Here is a 19451-nt window from a genome sequence, read left to right as displayed (position 1 = left end):
TAGTCTGCTTAGATGGTTACTGAACTGGGTTGGCCAGTCTGAGATTTTGTGTATAATTGTGGTCCAGAGCTTGCATGGTAAGGACGAAGAGAGAAGTAGAGGAAACAGTTGGGGTGGGCATTTTTTTTATCATCCCATATCGGAGTGTCTTTGTGAGATCTATAGAAGTGGTCAGATTGTATAGGGATTTGGGACCTGCAGTGAATGGACTGTGACCCCCTCCTCTCACTGAATAGCAGTTGAAACAATGTAATATATGTAAATTCTGTAATCTTCATTATTTATGACACCTCTAAAGTGAAGCTATGTCTAATCATAAGTGTGCTATAGACTCTCCACCTCTGCTTTTGTAAACTTCCACCAGTGATCCTATAACCTGCACTTGATGATGTGCAATACCACGCGCTCTCTCTAAAGTGCACTACTTCCCCAGGGACTAGGACCTGGCTGTACAAGTGGAGCAAAAAGCATTGTGGCCACTTCAAAAACTGAACATCACAAACAGCGCCTTAACAACCAAGGAACTTAAAGAGTACACGTTTCAGGCAGCTGGTCTTTCATTATCCTAATGCTGCTAAAAGGAATTGTTTGGATAGAAATAAATTCTTATTAGTAAATGTAACCCTAACCACAGTGTTACATTTTGAATCCTGAGTTTGTGCCAGCTCGAGCACTCTTAAAAAATGCCTACACCTCGGAGTGCCCTTTGTTTTATGTAACATTTTCTATACACTAACATACACATTGTCTCTATGTGTGTGTGATGTTAAGTGCTCCAACACCATAATCTGATATGAGAGGCGCTATAAAACAAATGAAATACATGTGAGAGAGGGGCTATGGAGAGATGAGGGGCACTGTGGGAAAGTGATAGTGAGGGAATCATTGATGGGCCCCAATAAAGATTGTTATATCCCGGTGCACTGTAAGCCCATCATTTACTATATTTTAAAAGCTAATACAATTGAATATATAATGAAAAATATGCACCATTTTTACAATTTTTTCACAAATTTTTTGGGGCGGAGAACACTGCCCAAACCCTCCTTGTAGTGCTCAGGCTCGCTCGCTGCGCTTGCTCGCTATGTAACGCGCGTGGGCTGGTCTGACAAAAGTTGCCACGGCTGCCTTTGGGTCCGAGTCCAGGCCTGCCAGTAAAATGAACACATAATCCTGCCTCTTAGTAAAGACTACTGGATATTGCTGAATCTTTTTTAAAAATCTGCGCCATATTAGACTGTTAAGAAAATAATCTAAATACGCAAAGTTACCAAGAAATAAAATGAACACTGAAAGATGTATCCAACAGAGCTAGAATTACAATAAGGTTGTTAAGCCTATGTTAAAAGAGTAGCAGAAGACAATGTTATGACTAGAAAAGCGCTAGAGTGCACCGCTTAGAAGCCATTAATAACAACTATTCGCTAGAATATATCAACCGCCCATGGTCAGTAAATACAGAAGTCATCTACAACGCATGATGAAACCGCTGGCAGCAGTCTGGTTAGTCAAAAAATGCAGATCAGATTACTTTTCGATGACAAGAAGTGTTTACGTTACTGGACACATACGTCAATGAAACCACGAGACTGAGACTCACAATACTGAGGTCGGTATCGACCTATAAATATAACAAGACCAAAAAATCAATGCCCAAAATATTGCTATATGACCGTTAATAGTAGTCAATATAAACTTACCTCCACAATATTTAATATAGTTATTATTATAGTAAGGGTCGAAATTGTGCCATACAAACTGTCACAGAAAGGTCTAATTTACAAACAACCACCCCGTGTAAAACAATCATCATGTGTGCTCTTTTCTGCTGGACAACATGAGAAACAAAACAAACAGCTGGCCAATAGCTGTAAATTGTAACTATAGACCAACATCAACCACAATGAAACTCCTTTTACCCGTAGGCCAAACCAATACCAAGGAGATAACGGTCACCTCAAATAGCATATGTCAGAGTGGCTGCTGGGGTCAGTAAACATCTGTATACATAGGGGAACACTAAGATAAATTAACACCAGCTGGCTGCCAACATCTCCTAGCCATGGGTTGATCAATAACACAGAGACAACTGTCATCTAAAATCAGTGTTTTAAATGGGCCGGTACTCACCGGTACTGAGTACCGGCACTTCTGAATTTTCTGGCCCTCAGTACTGGCACTTCTCATTCGCCAGGGAGAGTACCGGTACCCTAGTAGATGGCACTGCAGGCTCCGGTTATTTATCTCCTCTAGCACAGGGCAGATGCCGCTCTGCTTCTCAGGAGCTTGTAAGAGCGCCAAGCCTCATGCTGAGTCCCTGCTGGAGATTCCAGCAGCGCCCATGTGAATGGCCTGAGCCTGCAGGGGGCAGAGGGCTTGCCGTGCGTCACGCTGTGACTAACAGTGCAGGGTCTAGACAGACCCTTCACTGTCGATCATGTGCCCGAGGACTATTCTGCTGAAAGTGCTTTAGCCTCACCCCGCCCCTCTCCATCAGGTGTGTAAATGGGTTGGGACGGGCAGTCAGTCAGGATATTGATTGCACTGGCCATTCTAAAGCAGTGACAGCCCAACAAAATCCTCTGCCTTCGCCAAAGCCGGTTTTCTTTTCATCTTTTTGTTCAGGACAGGAGCTGCTTCTCTTTGTGGACGGAAGGAGTAGGGATGAATGTAAAGACGTGAGGTGGTTGAGTTTTGAAATCATGAATCGTCTCAGAAATTGTATTTTAACACACATTTCTGTAAAGTCAAATCCGGTGCATTTCTTAACTTTAATTTTCCAGACGGCAAATTTAGGGGATGAGTGCAGCATGGAGGGGTGAACAGGAGACAAGTACGGAAAAACCAGGGAGAAAATGTAAGACTTGTGGAGAGTAAGCAAAAGAGGAGCAGAACTAGTGAGAAGTTTATAGGCTGGGTGAAGATTAGAGGCAAGTGGAGATAAAAGGGAGAGAATCAGGACACTCAGTAGATTTTAGAGGGAATGTGGAGAGATAGAGCGTGTGCGTGCACACTTGAGAGCATATAGTATTGTGCCGCATAACAGCATGGCATTAAGAAGCAGCAAATATTACAGAACGATAAACTGTTAACATATCATCCTTTTTGGGTTTCATTTTGTGTAATGAGTTAACCTGTTTTGGTTACATAAACACATTTCTCATGTGTTTTTCATAGTTGCTGCAACTGATATAGAAGTCATTATGTATCGTCATATGTTGCCCTAAGCCCCGCCCCTAGCCCCGCCCACTCACCACGCCTCTAGCTCATATTAATGAGTACCTGCACTTATTTTTTCCCATTTAAAGCACTGTCTAAAATACCACACCTCAGAGGCACTGCCTCGCACAGCAACAATGTGTACAGAGTGGAAGACAAACGTACATCAATACGTATCAACATCCAGGGGCTGCTTAACCTCATTCGAATTACACAATCAGGGAAACGCCTCTGGGGCACACACAGCAAAGCCAAACAACAGTAGTGAAACAGCCTAAAATGTGAGTCTGTGATGTAACCGCCTGGTGTTAGGTCACTGAAACCCAACACCGTGGGTCTAAACTCAGACGTGCGAACACCATTCTTTTGAGCTATTATGGGGTCGCACCATCTCTGGATTTCCCCCTATTTTCCCCACCACCAATAATCCGAAAACTTCAGGTTTGAAGTATGTTTCAAGTCGCCTCGCTGTCTTCCGCTGTGTTCTTGCTATACAGCAAAGGGGAAATTTAACAGTAGGTTTCGTTGGTAAACATATTCCAATATCTCCGAATAAAACATTCATGCGTTTGTGCTGCAGGCCATATTTTTCAAAGGTGCCCACCAAAGGCATCAGATGAGGAAAGCCCTTTGATAAATCATGCTTGTCTCTTTGTGCGCTGACAGATCCATACATCAAATAACATTCCTGTCAAGATGTGTTTTTATAATGACAGGACAACCTCGGAGACAGGTGGTTTATCAAACTACTCAGCTGCGCTTCAAAGTCTTTGCTATCAGTGTAAACAGTAGACTTGAGAGACTCTTTAATCTATGTGGCAGTCTCACATCCACCGTTTGACATCGTGGCCTAGAGTATGAGAAAACAAATGCTACGCCTCCCCTCTCCTACATCAAATATATATATTTACTCAGTTGTATTTACTAGAAGCAAAGTTGCAGCGGGGTCCGGCTGCAAACGTATGAAGAAACACTACAAAATAAAAGTCATTTCATATTTCATGCAGTCGTTTCTATCGGTGGCGGTTACTCTGCTATGGCGGAGGAGCGTCGCCCCACTGCTTTAAAGCAGTGCAAAGAAGAAAGCATAAAATGAAAACTTTAAGTTATTAATATTTTATGCTTCCTGCTGCTTTGCAGGCAGGCAGGGCTGCTCTGCTCTCGGAGCAGGGCAGGGGAGGCGTGGTTTGCCCACTTCTAAGTGTGCAATGACTTGGTCGGCCCTCTCAGGCCGCCCAAACCAGTCATGCGCACTTTCCCCGTTCTCCATGCAAGCTGCATTACAGCCTGCATGGAGAACAAGCCCAGGCTCCCATTCCCTGGTTGAGCGTCCAGCCAGGACACTCAAAACAAATCAACGCTGCATTGCAGCATTGTGATTGGTCAGGGGAGCCTGTGTGCCTATTGCAGCGATGTGATTGGTCAGTGGGGGCCTGGCTGTGCTTTTGCTCGAGAAGGAGAAGAGCGGCAGCGGAGACGTGGATCCGGCACAACAGTAAGTTTATTATTATTTCTTTTTTAAGTATTTTTTTAAAAACATATGCACGACCACAGCACAGCCCGCCCCCGCGTGACCCACCCACCCCACCGCGAGCCATGTCGGCAGCCGCTTTTTCTTGTAACAGCCAATGCAAGCTTACAGAAAGCAGGAAAATATGCTGTACACAGAACATAAGACAATAGTGACCCCAAAAGATTCAGGTTGGGCCTATTTTTTGACCCATGCACATTTGACTACTAACCAATCTGTTCGAATTGCTTACAAAGATCGAAGCTGTCCTCAGACATCATGTTTACTCATTCAGATAGCGTTTAATACCTGCAGTTAGCTCTCTTCTAAGCACTCTCAGATTTGCCGACAAGTTACATGAAGAAATATGCTCCTGACAAGGCAATGATCAATTAGTGGTGCTTGAACTAGGACAGTGGCCTCTTGTTTCCACATCCAACAGTACTTCTGCTTGCATTTACACAGCAATAAAGTCGGATGTGGGGTGTAAAATGAAAGCAGGATCAGATGCTTCCAGAATCCCTTTTAGATCATAATATGTAAGCTCTGAAGAGAAAGAAAGTATAATAAGACAATGGATATGGACAAGCGTTTCCAACATAGTTCTCGATGTGTTAATTTGGCCTCCAGTTGTTTCTCGTCTTTGTGCACTGAAAATAAATCGGCTGCAAGCAAAATGAAAACTTATGGGAATATAACATCTATAGAAAATTGAAAAGGCTAAGCAGTGATCAAAAGCCAACCAATAAGGAAGAGGCAGAGTAATATGAGATGGATAACTGCTGTGGCTCTCGACCAACCCTGTAGTGACAGTAAGCACTTCTGAGTCCCGCCCCCGCCAGCTAGACACACAATAGGTATTAGCTGCTCATTTTAACCTCCCAAAGGCCGGAGATCAAACACTTTCAGATATTGTTACAATGTCATCTTCGCTGAGCAGGTCGTTATCTGTAAAATGGCCATTTGGGAAATGGCTGAGGAGGAAAAGGAAACAATTAAAGGATTCCCCTGTCCCTGGAACACAATCAATATTCGACAGGCTTACACAGCAATGCTCATCTCTGAGGAGATCATTTCACTAGCACATAAAGTCCTACCCGTCCACCTGGGGCAGACCTGCTGGTGCCCACGCATGATGAGGAAGGCTGTGTAAATGCCATTCAATCATGCCAGATAAACAGCTGGATCCTTCAGGCACTCCCTGGAATGTCCTGTCTAACCACAGCAGGGCACAGCACAAAAGCACGGTCTGTGTGTGGGACAGGGGCAGGACAGCGCGCTGTTACTGTGATCAGCATGCCATCTCTGCTACACATTCATTTGTGCTTAAGAATTTTTCCATGGATTATTAATCAGACATGGAAAGATAGTTTAAATATGCATGCTCCCTGGATGCTTAACTCAATTTGCTAATCAGGGCTCTCCGGGGTCACACCAAGAATGCATTTTTCTGTAGAAAGAAATTTTACAAAGCTATAAAATCATTGTAAAGTCTCTCATCTTAAAAACTGTAATAACACAACATACTTAAGAAACACTCAACGGTGATTGATCAAAAACAATTACAGAGTCCATGCCTACCCCGGGTACCTTAGAACGTCAGCAGTTGACGTTTCTTGCAGTAATTGGTTCGAGCTGGCATACCCTGATTTTACAAGCACATCGAGAGGACATCGAGAATTACATCTAATATTACATTTATTACATGTAGGGATGTGGAAAGGACCAAACATGGCCAGCTCTATCCCTGTAATATGAAAAAGCACGCAACTCGACTAACACCAAAGGCGAGTGGAACAGAGCGAATACTTCAGTAACCTTTCCTGGTGGTCCTGGTGGCCCTGGTGCAGGTATGATGATCACTGCATTTTCAGAGTGTTATCCTTTTCTAGGGTCTTCTTTTGAGATGCATCGCAAACAGCAGCCCAATCGTGGTCCAATAAGGACTGTAAAACCAACCCACCCGTGCAACTGTAAGGAGATGTACCTCGCAATCTTGAAAATTGCTCCTGGGAGGTTTATTGCATGGGTGCAATAACAGGAATATATCCATTATAATCATTCCTGAGTCAGGGCATCCTAGGACAATGCCCTGCATTGCAAGTAACATTACATTTCATCACTTCCCTTTAACCTCATACTTGGTGCATAGGGTACCACCCTGTGGTTGTTGTACTTTAGTCCTTTGTACCAATGGTTTCTTTTGAGGCTCATCACTCGGGTGTATGGGGGTGGGGTCTCTCATCACCAGATATTAGACTAGAGACATAGAATGTCTTGACACCATTACAACCATCTGATATCAACCCTAAGGGCAAATGTTGTGATAGTGTTTCTGCATTCTCACTTAGGTAAGATTTGTTAGAGCTCATTCACGGGGAGTTTAATCGCATAAAGGACCCAAGACTTTAAATTCCTTGTCACATATTACATAATTCACAAGGGATGCCCCATCTACATTCTTGTGCAGGCTGGCTGCTGTCCTATGAAGCTTGACTAAGATAACCTGACAACCGCAGGGCTGTAAAGATCCTGATTGGTTATTCTACGCTTTCTGTTCAAAGGGTTTCTATTCAATTGTCTCTCAGAGAATGTTCGACAGGAATTATCATTTAACTGTTTGCAACGCCCACACACAAACGTGTTACAGAAGAATACATTTGAAGAAATGCGCATTCGTATTCTATAAACTGATGATCTGGTTGTACAGTACAAGCCTTTGGAAACACCCGTTAAAGAGAAGTGATGTAATTAAAAGAAGCGCGTGCACACACACTCACGCGAGCACGTGGGCAGCAAAGTCCAAACGGCCAAATGCTCCTCATGAACTTGTGCCCAAAGATGCATGGCAAATTCTCTTTTATGGATTGCAACGAATCAAACAGCAAAAAATAGACGCCAATGCAATGTTATTTGTGCAACTTCTCTCTCCGAAAGCAACAGAAAGTGTTTGTTACAACTCGTGCTATTCTGTGAAATACCACAGTATCTGTGACCATTCCAAACAGTTACATTTCTCTGGTTATGAATAGTAATAATATAAGCCAAGATGCCCCACGTGCCTCTGGTATTCCCATTCCTTCACAGTGTCGCTGCTGCTTCTCCAGCCAGAATAGCTTGATGGGCGCTACTGCACAGCTGTACCCCTGGCTCCCCTTCCCCCTCTCTGCTGTGCCCTACCCCTATTGCTAAATGTGTCTCTGCTGCCCACAGGGCATCTGTCGACATCTTCCGTTGCACCTTGTTACCCCTGGATCTATGCCCCTTAGCTTCCTTCGTAGTACCTCAGCACATGGTTGACCCCAGTGCCCCTGCCCGCCTGTACCTTGGTGAGCTGTGCGATCTTCTTGCTCATCTTCAGGTGAAGCTCTGCACTGTACTCCAGCCCACCCACTGGCTGGTGCTGCTGCTGGGGGGTGGCAGGGGACGAAGGGAACCTGCCGGGGACGCTGCCCCCGCCGGTATAGTAGTGGTGCCAGTTCATGCCCGTCGCCATCTTCACCCACTGCAGCTAGGGGCACAGCGAGTTTCTGTGCAGGGGGCGTGGGGTGGGTGGGTGGTGAGTCCGCGGTCAGGGCTTTGCTACTAGGGGATGGGGGCGATACCGGCGCCGGGGCTGCTGCAGAGCGCTTCCCATGCTCCCCCTGGGCTGAGGGAGGGGGTCTGGTGCCGCCCGAGCTGCGAGCCGATGCCCTCTTACTGCCTCTGCCCGGAGGCTCTGCTGTTGTCTCTGTTGCTTCGGCGGCGGTGCCCGGTTACCAGGGCTCGCAGAGCAACTGTTTACGCGGCACCGTGACGTCACTTCCGGTAGTCGAAGCAAGCTCCCCCTATCTCTCAGCTTCAGTGGTCATGGAGCTGTCCAGATGCACAGGTGCTGAACATCAGCACTGCCAAACTGTACACATGAAGGCGCAACACAGTATTCGTACGCACAAAAGCCCGCACAGACTGCGCCCCCTCACACAACCTGTGCACCTAACACGTATGCACAAACGGTGCACACTACATCCCCACTTTTACACCCGGTAAACTCCCCACATAAACAGAAATCTGCTGTCACGTACACTGCCATTATTACCACCCTGCGCGCAACGCACAGTGCGACCCCACGAACGAACACGCAAGCCGTTTTTTGTTCCTTTTCTGTGAGAGTCAATATTCTTGAGCGTGCAATGATTATTCTACTACAGCGTATGCGAGGTTTGGAACTCTATAACAAGTGCATTCACTTCGTCTTTATGGCACCCGCTCCAGTCCAGGCTCCAGCTATCACTAATATCTATATAATTTTTTCAATTTCTTTCCAATATTACGTTCTTGTAGATGGTAAATTAAAAAGCCAGTGCGGTGCAGTCTCGCAGAAAATAATTGCCCTGCTTTTTCCCGCTGGGTCTGCGGCGAGAGGCTGACGAGAAACAGTGAAATATTGGTTTCCTTTCATGATATGTGACAAATCATGCCTGGCATCACCATGGGGAAACACACAAGCTTGCCTTTAAACCTGTGTGTTGCAGTCTCTGTGAAGTTTCGCTAAGGTAACCGAGCCCTGCTTTCAAGAGATTTTTATTGGTTGGCATTGAGGGGGTCACCACAAATCAGTATTGGGTGAGACGGCGGCACAATCCAACAAGCATTGGCAATGCAAGTAGGTCTGGCCTTAAAAGAATGTTGTACAGTAATGTGACGTATTGCAAGTAGATTGCATTGGAATGGATATGTATTTGTGCGGAATCAAAGACCTGTAGAATAATATTGGTGTAGGTTAAAATGTCAGGTGACAGTTGCACTGTGCTGTTGCCAGAGAAAAATGCTATAAATTATCTAGTTATCTAAGGCACTTTATTATCATTACATTGTTGTGTGGTTGTACACTTGAAAGTTAAACCTCAGGCAGCTGGATAAATAAACAAATGATCACAGCAGTGTGGAGGGCAAGCACTTTTTGGTGGAAGCACATGGCCTGCCCAACCAAAACATAAATTCCTGGCTCCTAACATGTGGGTGGAGTCAAAACCCCTATCCTGGTGATTCTCACATAATTGTCTAGTGACAGATGTGCTGTCAAGCCAGACCCTATAAACTATTCTGACGGTCAAAAATGTGTAGAAAAGGCTGTAATAATGAAAGAGGTGCGTATCACAACAATGAATCCCAAGGCACTTAATCATACAAACTAAATTGATAATTCATTATACATCAACATAACCTGTCCCATCCCTTACCCCTTGCTCTAAATAACCCCAACCACATACCCATATCAATTGCATGTGTCTTCACTAATCCCCTGAATATCCGACCTGTTATTCGACATCTTGACACTCTAAGCCTTAAAGTTTGAGCTGAATGAATTCTAAACTATCCCAACCCACTCTTTATTTCTGCCTTCAAAGGTGATACCCAAATACAATACAATCAACCTGTTTTTGATCCTAAAATAGCCTGTAAACCCCCCACTCTTTTCGGGACCTGCCCATCAGCAAATCCCCAAGTATTATCCATACAACACCAAAACTTTGTGTCTGACTTACTAATGATATAAAAACTCTTCCCCACACTATTCTTGTCCCCACAAGTCTATTATATGAGGGGGAAGGCGGGGTTAAATACTTCCATCCTAGGCACCTGGTAGCCACTTGTCACTTTCCCATAAAAGAGGACCCTAACTCCCTGCCCTTCAACTTTACCCCATGCACTCAAGAAGTGCTATGAATAGAAAATAATTCAGTATAAGGAACAGTAACTGGGTGACTTGTCTGAACCACCTTCTAAAGCTACCAAACCTTTGGATTGGATTTGAGCTGACAGATGATCAGTGTTTGTGCTTAGAGTCCTTAGTTCAGGGAACTGACAACCCATCATTAAGTGCACCACCAGTATGGGGTGATGGAGGGTTATAGCCATAACTGATCCAAATGTAAATGCACTGCTATCCATGATACTTTACTTCTATTCCTGGGTTTGATTTAGCTACTTGCACACAAAAGAGAAAAAGAAGGAAATGTAGTATTCTATCGAATCAAGAATATCACATAGGAAAAATACAAAGTTCTTTAAAAATGCCCCCACCCACTACTGGCATGCTTCATCACTGGCTGTGCTACAACATCCCTGCACAGACCAATAGATGGAGCAAAGGGAATAGGGGAAGACAATACACACATTTAAGGGGATCTACTCTGCAGAATAAAAAAGTAAGTAAAACTACCTGAAAGATGTCCTAAACTCTCTCTGTTATTCAACTCACTGGATAAGAATAAAAACATCAATGGGGGATGAAATGGGGGTATTAGTGCCCCTACATCCCTCTTATCCACTCTCTTGTCGACATGTTTTGGCTACTCTCAATCGCCCATCTGGGTCATTCGGCCTTCCTCAGGACTCAGAGATCCCACTTATTTTTCCGCCCCTTATAGTTTTATTTTGAGGGATGGGGATACAATTATCCAATGTATAATGACCTTACTTGCCATTCCTCAGTAACAACACAACAGTGATCATGAATTGAAAAACACAATAAATGAAAAAAATGAATAAAAACAACACGTTTTTCTAAAGGAAAATGTGATATAGCCCCACATTAAACCGGACACCATGAAGTCCATGACTCAATACTTAATGTATTTGACTATACCCATTACAAATATTCCTGATGCAGAATCTCCCACACCCTCAATTATAGTATTTTCAGCATGCACACCATCACCACACTCACATATCACCCAAAGACGTGAGGTACAAGAAAACAGTTAATGCAGGGGTCTCAAACCTTTTCTGTAATGAGAGTACTTTTGATGAGCAGTGAAAATTGTCATGAGCTACTGAAGGCCAAGTAACTTGCGTATTGTTACCAGGCTCCCCCCCTCTCTCAGCTTCATTGACTTGAAACCTAATGTCATTGGAGCCGATACTATGGTGTGAACAAAATGCTGTGACTAGGAGTACCATGTACGTCAGTGAGTGCATGGTCTGTGGGGATATATGTGCATGAATGAATGGGTTATATGTATATGGGTGACTGGGATTCAGCGTCATATGCAGTTGTGACACAGGGCATACCTTTTACGAAATGTGGCACCTTTACATGTACTACATGTAGAAACATCAATTTTCTTTTAAATGGGAGAAATTTAAAGTGCAGAAAAACGTTCTGCAAAAATGTTCATAATAAGGAACATTTTTGTGCACTTTGATGGAACATTTTTATGCACTTTAAATTTCTCCCATTTAAAAAAATTGCTGTATTTTTTAGTTATTAATATGGCAGCATGTCGACTGGCCACTGGTAGTAAGATACCTGCTGAATGTAAATGAGATACTTAGAAATGGGAGAAAATGTAACTGAAGATTTAACTTTATGTTTATATGCTTTACAAAAAACTCATCATTTTTATTTTCTCTCATGTCAGTGTCTTTAGAAACAGCCGGCATATTACTCCCACTGGGGAAACAGTCAAAACAACGCAGGCTCAACCACGCGTGTTCCGACAACACAAGCGCGGCCACGCTTGCCCTTAACCATGCATATGCCTTAAGGACACATATGCGTGGTTAAGCTGCTGTTGGGCGGAAGCAGAAAGCAGTAAGCAGGAAGGATCGGGAGAGCCAGAGGACGCAGTGAGGTAAGTGGGGCTGGGGCTGGGTTTTGGGGGTAAGTATGTATGGGTTAGGGGGTAGTTTTCAGGGCTGGGGGGTCAGAGTAGTTTTCAGGGCTGGGGGGAGTCAGGGTAGTTTTCCGGGCTGGGGGGGTCGGAGTAGTTTTCAGGGTCTGGGGGTCAGGGTAATTTTCTGGGCTGGGGAGGTCGAGGTAGTTTACAAGGCTGGGTGTTGGGTTATTTTTAGGGTTGGGGTGGGGTCGGGGACATTTTAGGGCTCAGGGGGGTCTGTTTTGTTTTGGGCTTAGGGGAGGGTGGGGTAGTTTTTAGGGTTTGGGGCAGTGAGGATGTTAGGGCTGGAGGGGAGGGCGTTGGGTTTTAGGAAGGGGTAGTTTTAGATGTCAGGGCAGAGGCTTGGGGCCGTTTTAGAGCTCAATGTGGGGGGCAGAGATCAGGGTCATTTTTAGGGCTTAGGGGAGGGCGAGGTAGTTTTTAGGACTGGGGCAGGGACCTTTTTAGGGCTCAGAGGGGAGAGGGTTGGTCTTGTGGAGGAAGGGGGTATTTTTAGGACTCAGGGCAGGGGTCTGGGGTAAGACTTACCTGTTAAGTCTTAACCACGGATATGTCCCTGCCATACATGCCTTAACAATGCATATTTTGTTGTGAAGGCATGTGTGGTAAAGGCATATGCATGGTTAAGACTTACGTCATTGAGACCTCATGAAACCAGCATGCATGGTAAACGCATGCATGGTTCCATCACACAACCCTCCTAGTGGCCCGTAGACATGGTGTCATATTAATAACAGGAACATGCAGTCATTTGTTTGAATGTGAGGAATTTAAAGTGAAGAAATATGCTTCATAAGAAATAATTGGCTGAATTTAAAGTAGAGAAAAAATTCAGACAATGTTTCACAGAAACATTTTTCTTCACTTCAAAATTCTCCCATTCAAAAGAAAATGGCTGCAATTTTCAGTTATAAAAATAGCACTGTGTCTACCAGCCACTGGGAGTAAGGTGCCTGCTGTTTGTACATGCAACACTTTGAAAAGAGATGTAAGTAAAAATGAAGATTTAACTTAATCATCAAGTTAACTCTTTATTTTAATTTTCTCTCATCTAAAAGCATTCCGACACATACTTTGTTCTCATGCTCCACTATTTGGTTGAGAACCACTTTTATTTAAGAGTTAAATACCTCAGTGCTTCAGTTCTGAACCTCTGTGACCCACCTGGGTCATAAATCTGGGTGGAGCACTGCTCATTATCAGGCTCTGCTGTCTGCAGCCTGATAATAATGTAAGATAAACATAGTCTTTCCTTAACTTTTAAATGAAATTGGAACACTTATGCAGTTTTTAAAAATGAACTCAAGGCTGGGAGCTACTGGTAGATTGCAGTCAACTGGTTGGAGACACCTGCCTTGTACCATTTCAGGTGAAGATATGTGAAGGGATAAATTGATTGGGAGGATTTGAGAAATATTGGTGCCTTTAGATATTAAAATGGAAAACGGTACAGCGGAGAAAGAATAGATATGATTGGTTACTGAAAATAGGCTTTTAGATTAAAAAACTAGAGTCAACAAAAGAATATGTGTGGCTAGGTTATATCTGCATGTGTTAGGTTGAAGAGATCCAAAGAAACTCAATATTGTGCTGCATCCAAACTGCCAAAAACAATTTGTTGTGGTATGTGAAAATAAATAACTCTTTAATGGTCTTAAGAGAATGCTTGTAAAGCTTGAACGGAAGAAACTGAAGGATGTAGATGTAATTGGACCAATTGAACCTGCAGAATGGACCACTTCTTTTGTCATTGCACAATGCATCAACAGAAATGTTCAACTCTGTGTTGACATAAGGGACCTTAGCAATAACATTCTGGTTGGCAAATGTTTGTTATCAAATTTAAATGAAATTGTAACACTCATCAAGGATATGTGTTGGTTCATTTCTGCAAACCTGTTGTCTTGTATCATCAGATTCCTCTTCACAAAAGGGGCAGATCATGTGTTGCTTTCTTTACTTCTGAAGTTATTTTCAATTTTGTAGGATGTTGTTTCGATTGGCGTCCTTGGTAGCTGTTTTTAAGCAACTAATGCATGAAATGCTTTGAAAAGAGAGTGAGGTGATGTATTTCAAAGACAGTATTCCAAAATATGTTCTTATCATGGGGAATACAAAGAAAAGCATGATGAGAGATTCAAAATAGTGTTAGGAATTTTAGAGCACAAGAAATTAACAAATGAATTCAATAAATGCACATTTTCTGAACACCAGGTTCTGTATGTTGGCATGAGCTATGTAAGGACAAGTTAATGCCAAAGGAGGAACTTGTGCAAGATGTGTTTGAATCACTGTCACCTTAACTACAGCTGATCTGAAATTATTTTGGGGACTTGTTGAACTCTGTTTGTAATTTGTACAATTTGTTTCACCACCACACACCCTATGAGGAAGTTAGTGAAGAAAGGAGACACATTTGTATTGAGGAAAGAATGTGAGAATGCCTTTTCAGTGTGTGAAAATGTCTTGAGCTTAAGCCTAAGGAGAATAACATTATTGCCACTGATGCCAGAGGAAAAGATTTATTGATGGTATTTTCTCAGTTCAGGAAGGGGAGAGAATGCATCATTGTGTTTGTCTCATTCACTTTCACCCACTGAATCAAAGTACTCAGTAATTGAGAGGGAGGCACTGATGTGTGTTTGGGGACTTGGACAGTTTAAGCAGTAGGTGTGTGGGTGCTTCTTCACAAATTGAGAATTGATCACAAACCTTTTACCAAGTTACTTATGATGGATGGCATGTACAGATCTTCAGGAAAAATTGCCATAATGTTGTCTAAATGTAAGTGGAATAAATGTTACAGTGATGATGAGGTTCTAAAAGTTCTAGCTGACTGGCCAAAAAAACACACACTTTAGAAGCAGTTTTGTGAGAGAAGGGATACATATCTTATTATCATTTCATCCCATCTATGGGTTATGGGTATTTTTCAATAAACCTGTCCGCTCCTCCCTATGTAAGTGCCCACTCTCGGTGATCATCCGCTTAGCAGCTATTTGCTGCCAACCTGTAGCAACAGGCGGGTGAAACATTTTTCAGTTCATGGTTTACTTCGTCCATTTTACTCAGAGATCAGATATTCGTTCAAAGTTGTTTAGTATTTGCAGAATATTGGAGAGGTCTGCAAATGGCATCTTGTATATAAATTAATACATCATCTGCATACAGTGATGCTAGCTGATTGTCATGTTGTTGGAGCCCCCTTTGCACACCCATTAGGTTAAGACGAGTGGTCAAGGGCCCTATTGCCATTGAAAATAGCAGTGGGGATAGTGGACACTCCTGGAGGGCGGCCCAAGAAAAAATCAAGGAATCTGATATATAGCCTTCAATCTTTACCCTAACGTTTGGGTCACTATAGATGATTATTCCTATGTATTCTCAGAGACCAAATACCTTCACAAATACATGCATTTAGCTCCAACTCAGGAAGTCAAATCCTTTTTCCACATCCAGGGATATACAGGCAGCATATGGCCCTACATCCCTGGTACTGGCTACAATGTCCCAAAGTTTAAGGAGATTAAATGATATATACCGAGCCAGGTATGGAGCCTGTCTGATCATCGTGCATTATATAAGATGGCTCAAAAAGTCCTGTATGGGATTGGGGCTCCCTGACCTGTGGTCGGATCCAGCTAACGCCTCACTAACGATCCCACGAAGAGCTTTGGTCAGTGCTTACCACGAGCAGAAATTAGCTATGGCCCTAGACTGCAAGAATGAGGGGTCATTAACATTTCTATTCGCGCAAAGCAAGGACTCATACCGGCTGGAGAGGGTTCTGGACGCTATGTCTCCTGTGTTGGCCAGGAAGCTATTTCTCCAATGGAGATATGGCACATTGCCTCTGCGATCTTACACCTGCTCCTGGTCAACACTGCCATCTACCAAGCTATGTCCGACATGTGTGGGAGCAGAGGAAAGCGATCTGCATGTGGTCTTGTTTTGTCCAACTTACAAGGCCGCCAGGAAATATTGGCTCCTACCACTTATTAGAAACCTTGGTTTTAGGGAGTACCTCCCGGTGTATAGAATTTTAAAAACTGACGTTTCAGGTCCAATTGTGTTTGCACTAGCCAAATTTCTTACTAATGTCTGGTATATTCGTACCCGTATTCTAAAGTCGCAGACTCCCACCTAATTTTAAGTTCTAATTTTAATTGTATGGTCTTTTATCTGATGTGTTTCCTGATTATTTTTCTTTGACGGTTTTACATGTTCATATGTGTTTCTTGTGTATATCTTTTATGGCCAAATTGGCCGAAATAAAGATTAAAATATAAAATAAGATGGCTCAGGGAGAGGTTGATTAGTTAAGATCTTAGCCAGTATTTTGTTGTCCTCTTTCACAACTGATAATGGTCTGTATGACACAACATTGGTGGGGTATCTACCAGGTTTCAGAATTGCAGAGATAAATACTTCTTGCAACGTTGGAGCAAAACCACCCAAACGATTAGGTCCTCTCATAACTTCCAACAGCTGGACTGCTATTTGAGCTTACAATGTAGTATAGTATTCCTGTGGGATACTGTCTGCACCTGGTGATATCTCTCTAGCTGGTTCAGTAAGGTCCCCTGAGATCTTTTGCAGCAAGATATATTGACTGAAAGAGTCACAGGTGTCTACAGAGAGCCTACAAAAGGGGAGGTTTTGAAAGGTCATTGGTGTCGCCATACAATGCACTATAATTATCATAGAAGGCAGTGTTGATATCAGCTTGTATGTATACTGTATCGTCATTTGTTGTGGTGATTGCTAGTGGTAGGGTATGGGGCTAAACAATTTTAGTAATTTGGGATAGCAGTCTGCTTTTTTTTTCTCTTTCATTGTCACTCTGAGCCTGATAATATTTAAGGTCATGACACCATAGGATTTCCATTTTAACACAGTAAATGTTTTTCAGTTGTTTTTGATCCTTTTTCGATATAGGGATGTAGATATTAGCAACTCTAATTGCTGCATATCTTTTCTGATTTGTATAATTTTCTATATTTACCATTTGACGACTTCCTAATGTGGACTCTATGCAGCACCCCCTTAAATGCCTCCCATTCCACTAATATGGAGGACACTGTGTTTTTGTTCTGATTAAAATATGTATCAAAATGTTCTTGAATAGAATGACAAAACACAGCATACTCCATGGTCACTAGCAATATTTGCCAAGTTGATATAGGTGTCAACATTCTATGACCACCAAAAAAGGGTTGTGGTTAGAGAGTACTTTGAGGTGATATGTGATTGATGTAACACAAGTTTGTAATTCTGTTGTACAGACAAATCGATCAAGGCGAGAATGTATGCCATGGATGGAGGCGAGTAGTAAGAATATGCACGGTGTTGTGGATTGCAACTACACCATATAGTTATTGCAGCATGGAAGTCGGTCCATGAAATTCTCCATAGTCACTGTGGGGCCACCTCACCCAGCGGCATGTATCATCCAGTTCAGAACACTTGGGGCAGTGCAACCCGCAGGCTCCAAATTTCTGTGGTGTCCCTCAAAGGTATTGTCTCTCACAGTTGTTATGTAGAGCTGCATGCATCTTGTGGGTCGTGGCAGCAGCCCTTTAAAGGCCCAGTTTACAGGAAGTGGGTACACTTTGTTGCCTCCTAAGCCATGTGTGACGTTCAGGTCACATTCTGTCTGCAAACAAGTGGAGGAAGGCTGACCCTGGTCCCGTGCACAGGGTCACTTTGGTAGCAATGTTCTCCACTGCATTGCGTGTGCAGCAGGTCAGGACTCCAAGGCCTCAGCGGGGACCCAGGTTACAGAAGAGCAAGCACAGTCCCTTTCTGTCTCTGCACAGGTTTGAGATGAGGCTCTGCTCCCTCACCGCAGTCTCGCTGGCGATCTTCCCACCTACAGTCAGCCATGGCTACATCTGCCGGTTTTTCAACAAGGGCACTGTGGTTAGGCAGAAATGACTATCTGTGCCTCAGGAATGGCAACCCCCTGCAGGGTCTGTCACAGTAAGGCTCTATGGCCGACCCTCATCTCATCCACAGGATTAAGGGTCTCAGCCAGCAGCAGATGAGTTGTGTATTACAACAAACCAGAAGAGCCCAGCCGACTGAGTGTAGGCATTCAAAAAATGGGGTAACCCAGTAGCTAAGGACCTGGGTGTAATCTTGATACAAAAAACAGTGGTCCTGAACCAATTATTGATACACCAGAGCAAGAGGCTCTCACTTAGTGATATCATTTACTTAATCACGAGCTGAATGAGAAAGGGTTTTTTAAGTAGCTCACAATATTAAATATAACATTCCAACATAAAAAGGCAACATCCAAAACCCAAATCACCAAACATTTATTTTCATTTGAGGCAATTAAAAATTTCAATTTCTGTATTTTACGACAACAGGTACTGAGTGTAGACAGCCCAGGGCAACGCAGACATTCATATGGCAGGAGGTGGCTCAGGCGTGGTCACAGCGGAAGAAAGAAAATCACCCAGTCGTGTAGCAACACAGTCCTCTCTTCTGCCAATACCAGCTGTCTGTCACACTCTCCTTGCTTGGCAGTAGTCTCATTTCGGCATCAGTTTATGTTTCTCCCTTTACAATATTGTGAAGGATATTATAGGCTGGTGCAGAGCTCCATTATAGTGTGACCAACATGTTTGGCAGTTGGCTACGCCCCCAAAATATTGTTTAGTTAAGTCATAAAGGCCAAGCATAGTTTGTACAAAACTAAGGATGAACAAATAGTTTTGGTGGCCTAAGGGTGATACTGAAGTTGAACACTGACCAGGAATTGATTGTCATGCGATAGTTCAGATAAACATTTAAAAGCATTGAGACCACCCTTGTGGCCCAGCATGCCTTGGGATAAGGTTGGTATAGGTATTGTAGGACAATCCAATTGAAGGATATTGTGAAGTATTTTATAGTTCTAATGTTTTTTTTCTCCACAAAATGGACAGAGTTGGAAGTTGTAAATAATGTTGATTCCATTGTAGTGGTCAATGTATTCAAAGAAAATTGCCAGGGGAGGGGGCCCCTGCTGTGTTGTTGAATGATAATTGTGTGTGGTTTAGATGAAA

The 19451-nt window shown here is 43.2% G+C and overlaps 1 protein-coding gene across 3 annotated transcripts in view; it reads right to left on the bottom strand.

The window, feature by feature from the left end:
* Positions 1–8513, bottom strand: part of FAM184A (family with sequence similarity 184 member A) — a 630233-nt gene extending 621720 nt beyond the window's left edge. For all 3 annotated transcript variants that reach the window (XM_085611278.1, XM_085611279.1, XM_085611280.1), the window contains exon 1: positions 8055–8513. In XM_085611278.1, coding sequence (XP_085467404.1) covers positions 8055–8225 — 171 coding nt within the window. In that variant the 5' untranslated portion in view covers positions 8226–8513. The remainder of the gene's footprint in view (positions 1–8054) is intronic.
* Between the last annotated feature and the right edge of the window lie 10938 nt (positions 8514–19451).

Source organism: Triturus cristatus, chromosome 6 (genome assembly GCF_964204655.1).
Source record: "Triturus cristatus chromosome 6, aTriCri1.1, whole genome shotgun sequence".
Lineage (NCBI taxonomy): Eukaryota > Metazoa > Chordata > Amphibia > Caudata > Salamandridae > Triturus > Triturus cristatus.
This window is presented reverse-complemented; position numbering and strand designations above follow the sequence as displayed.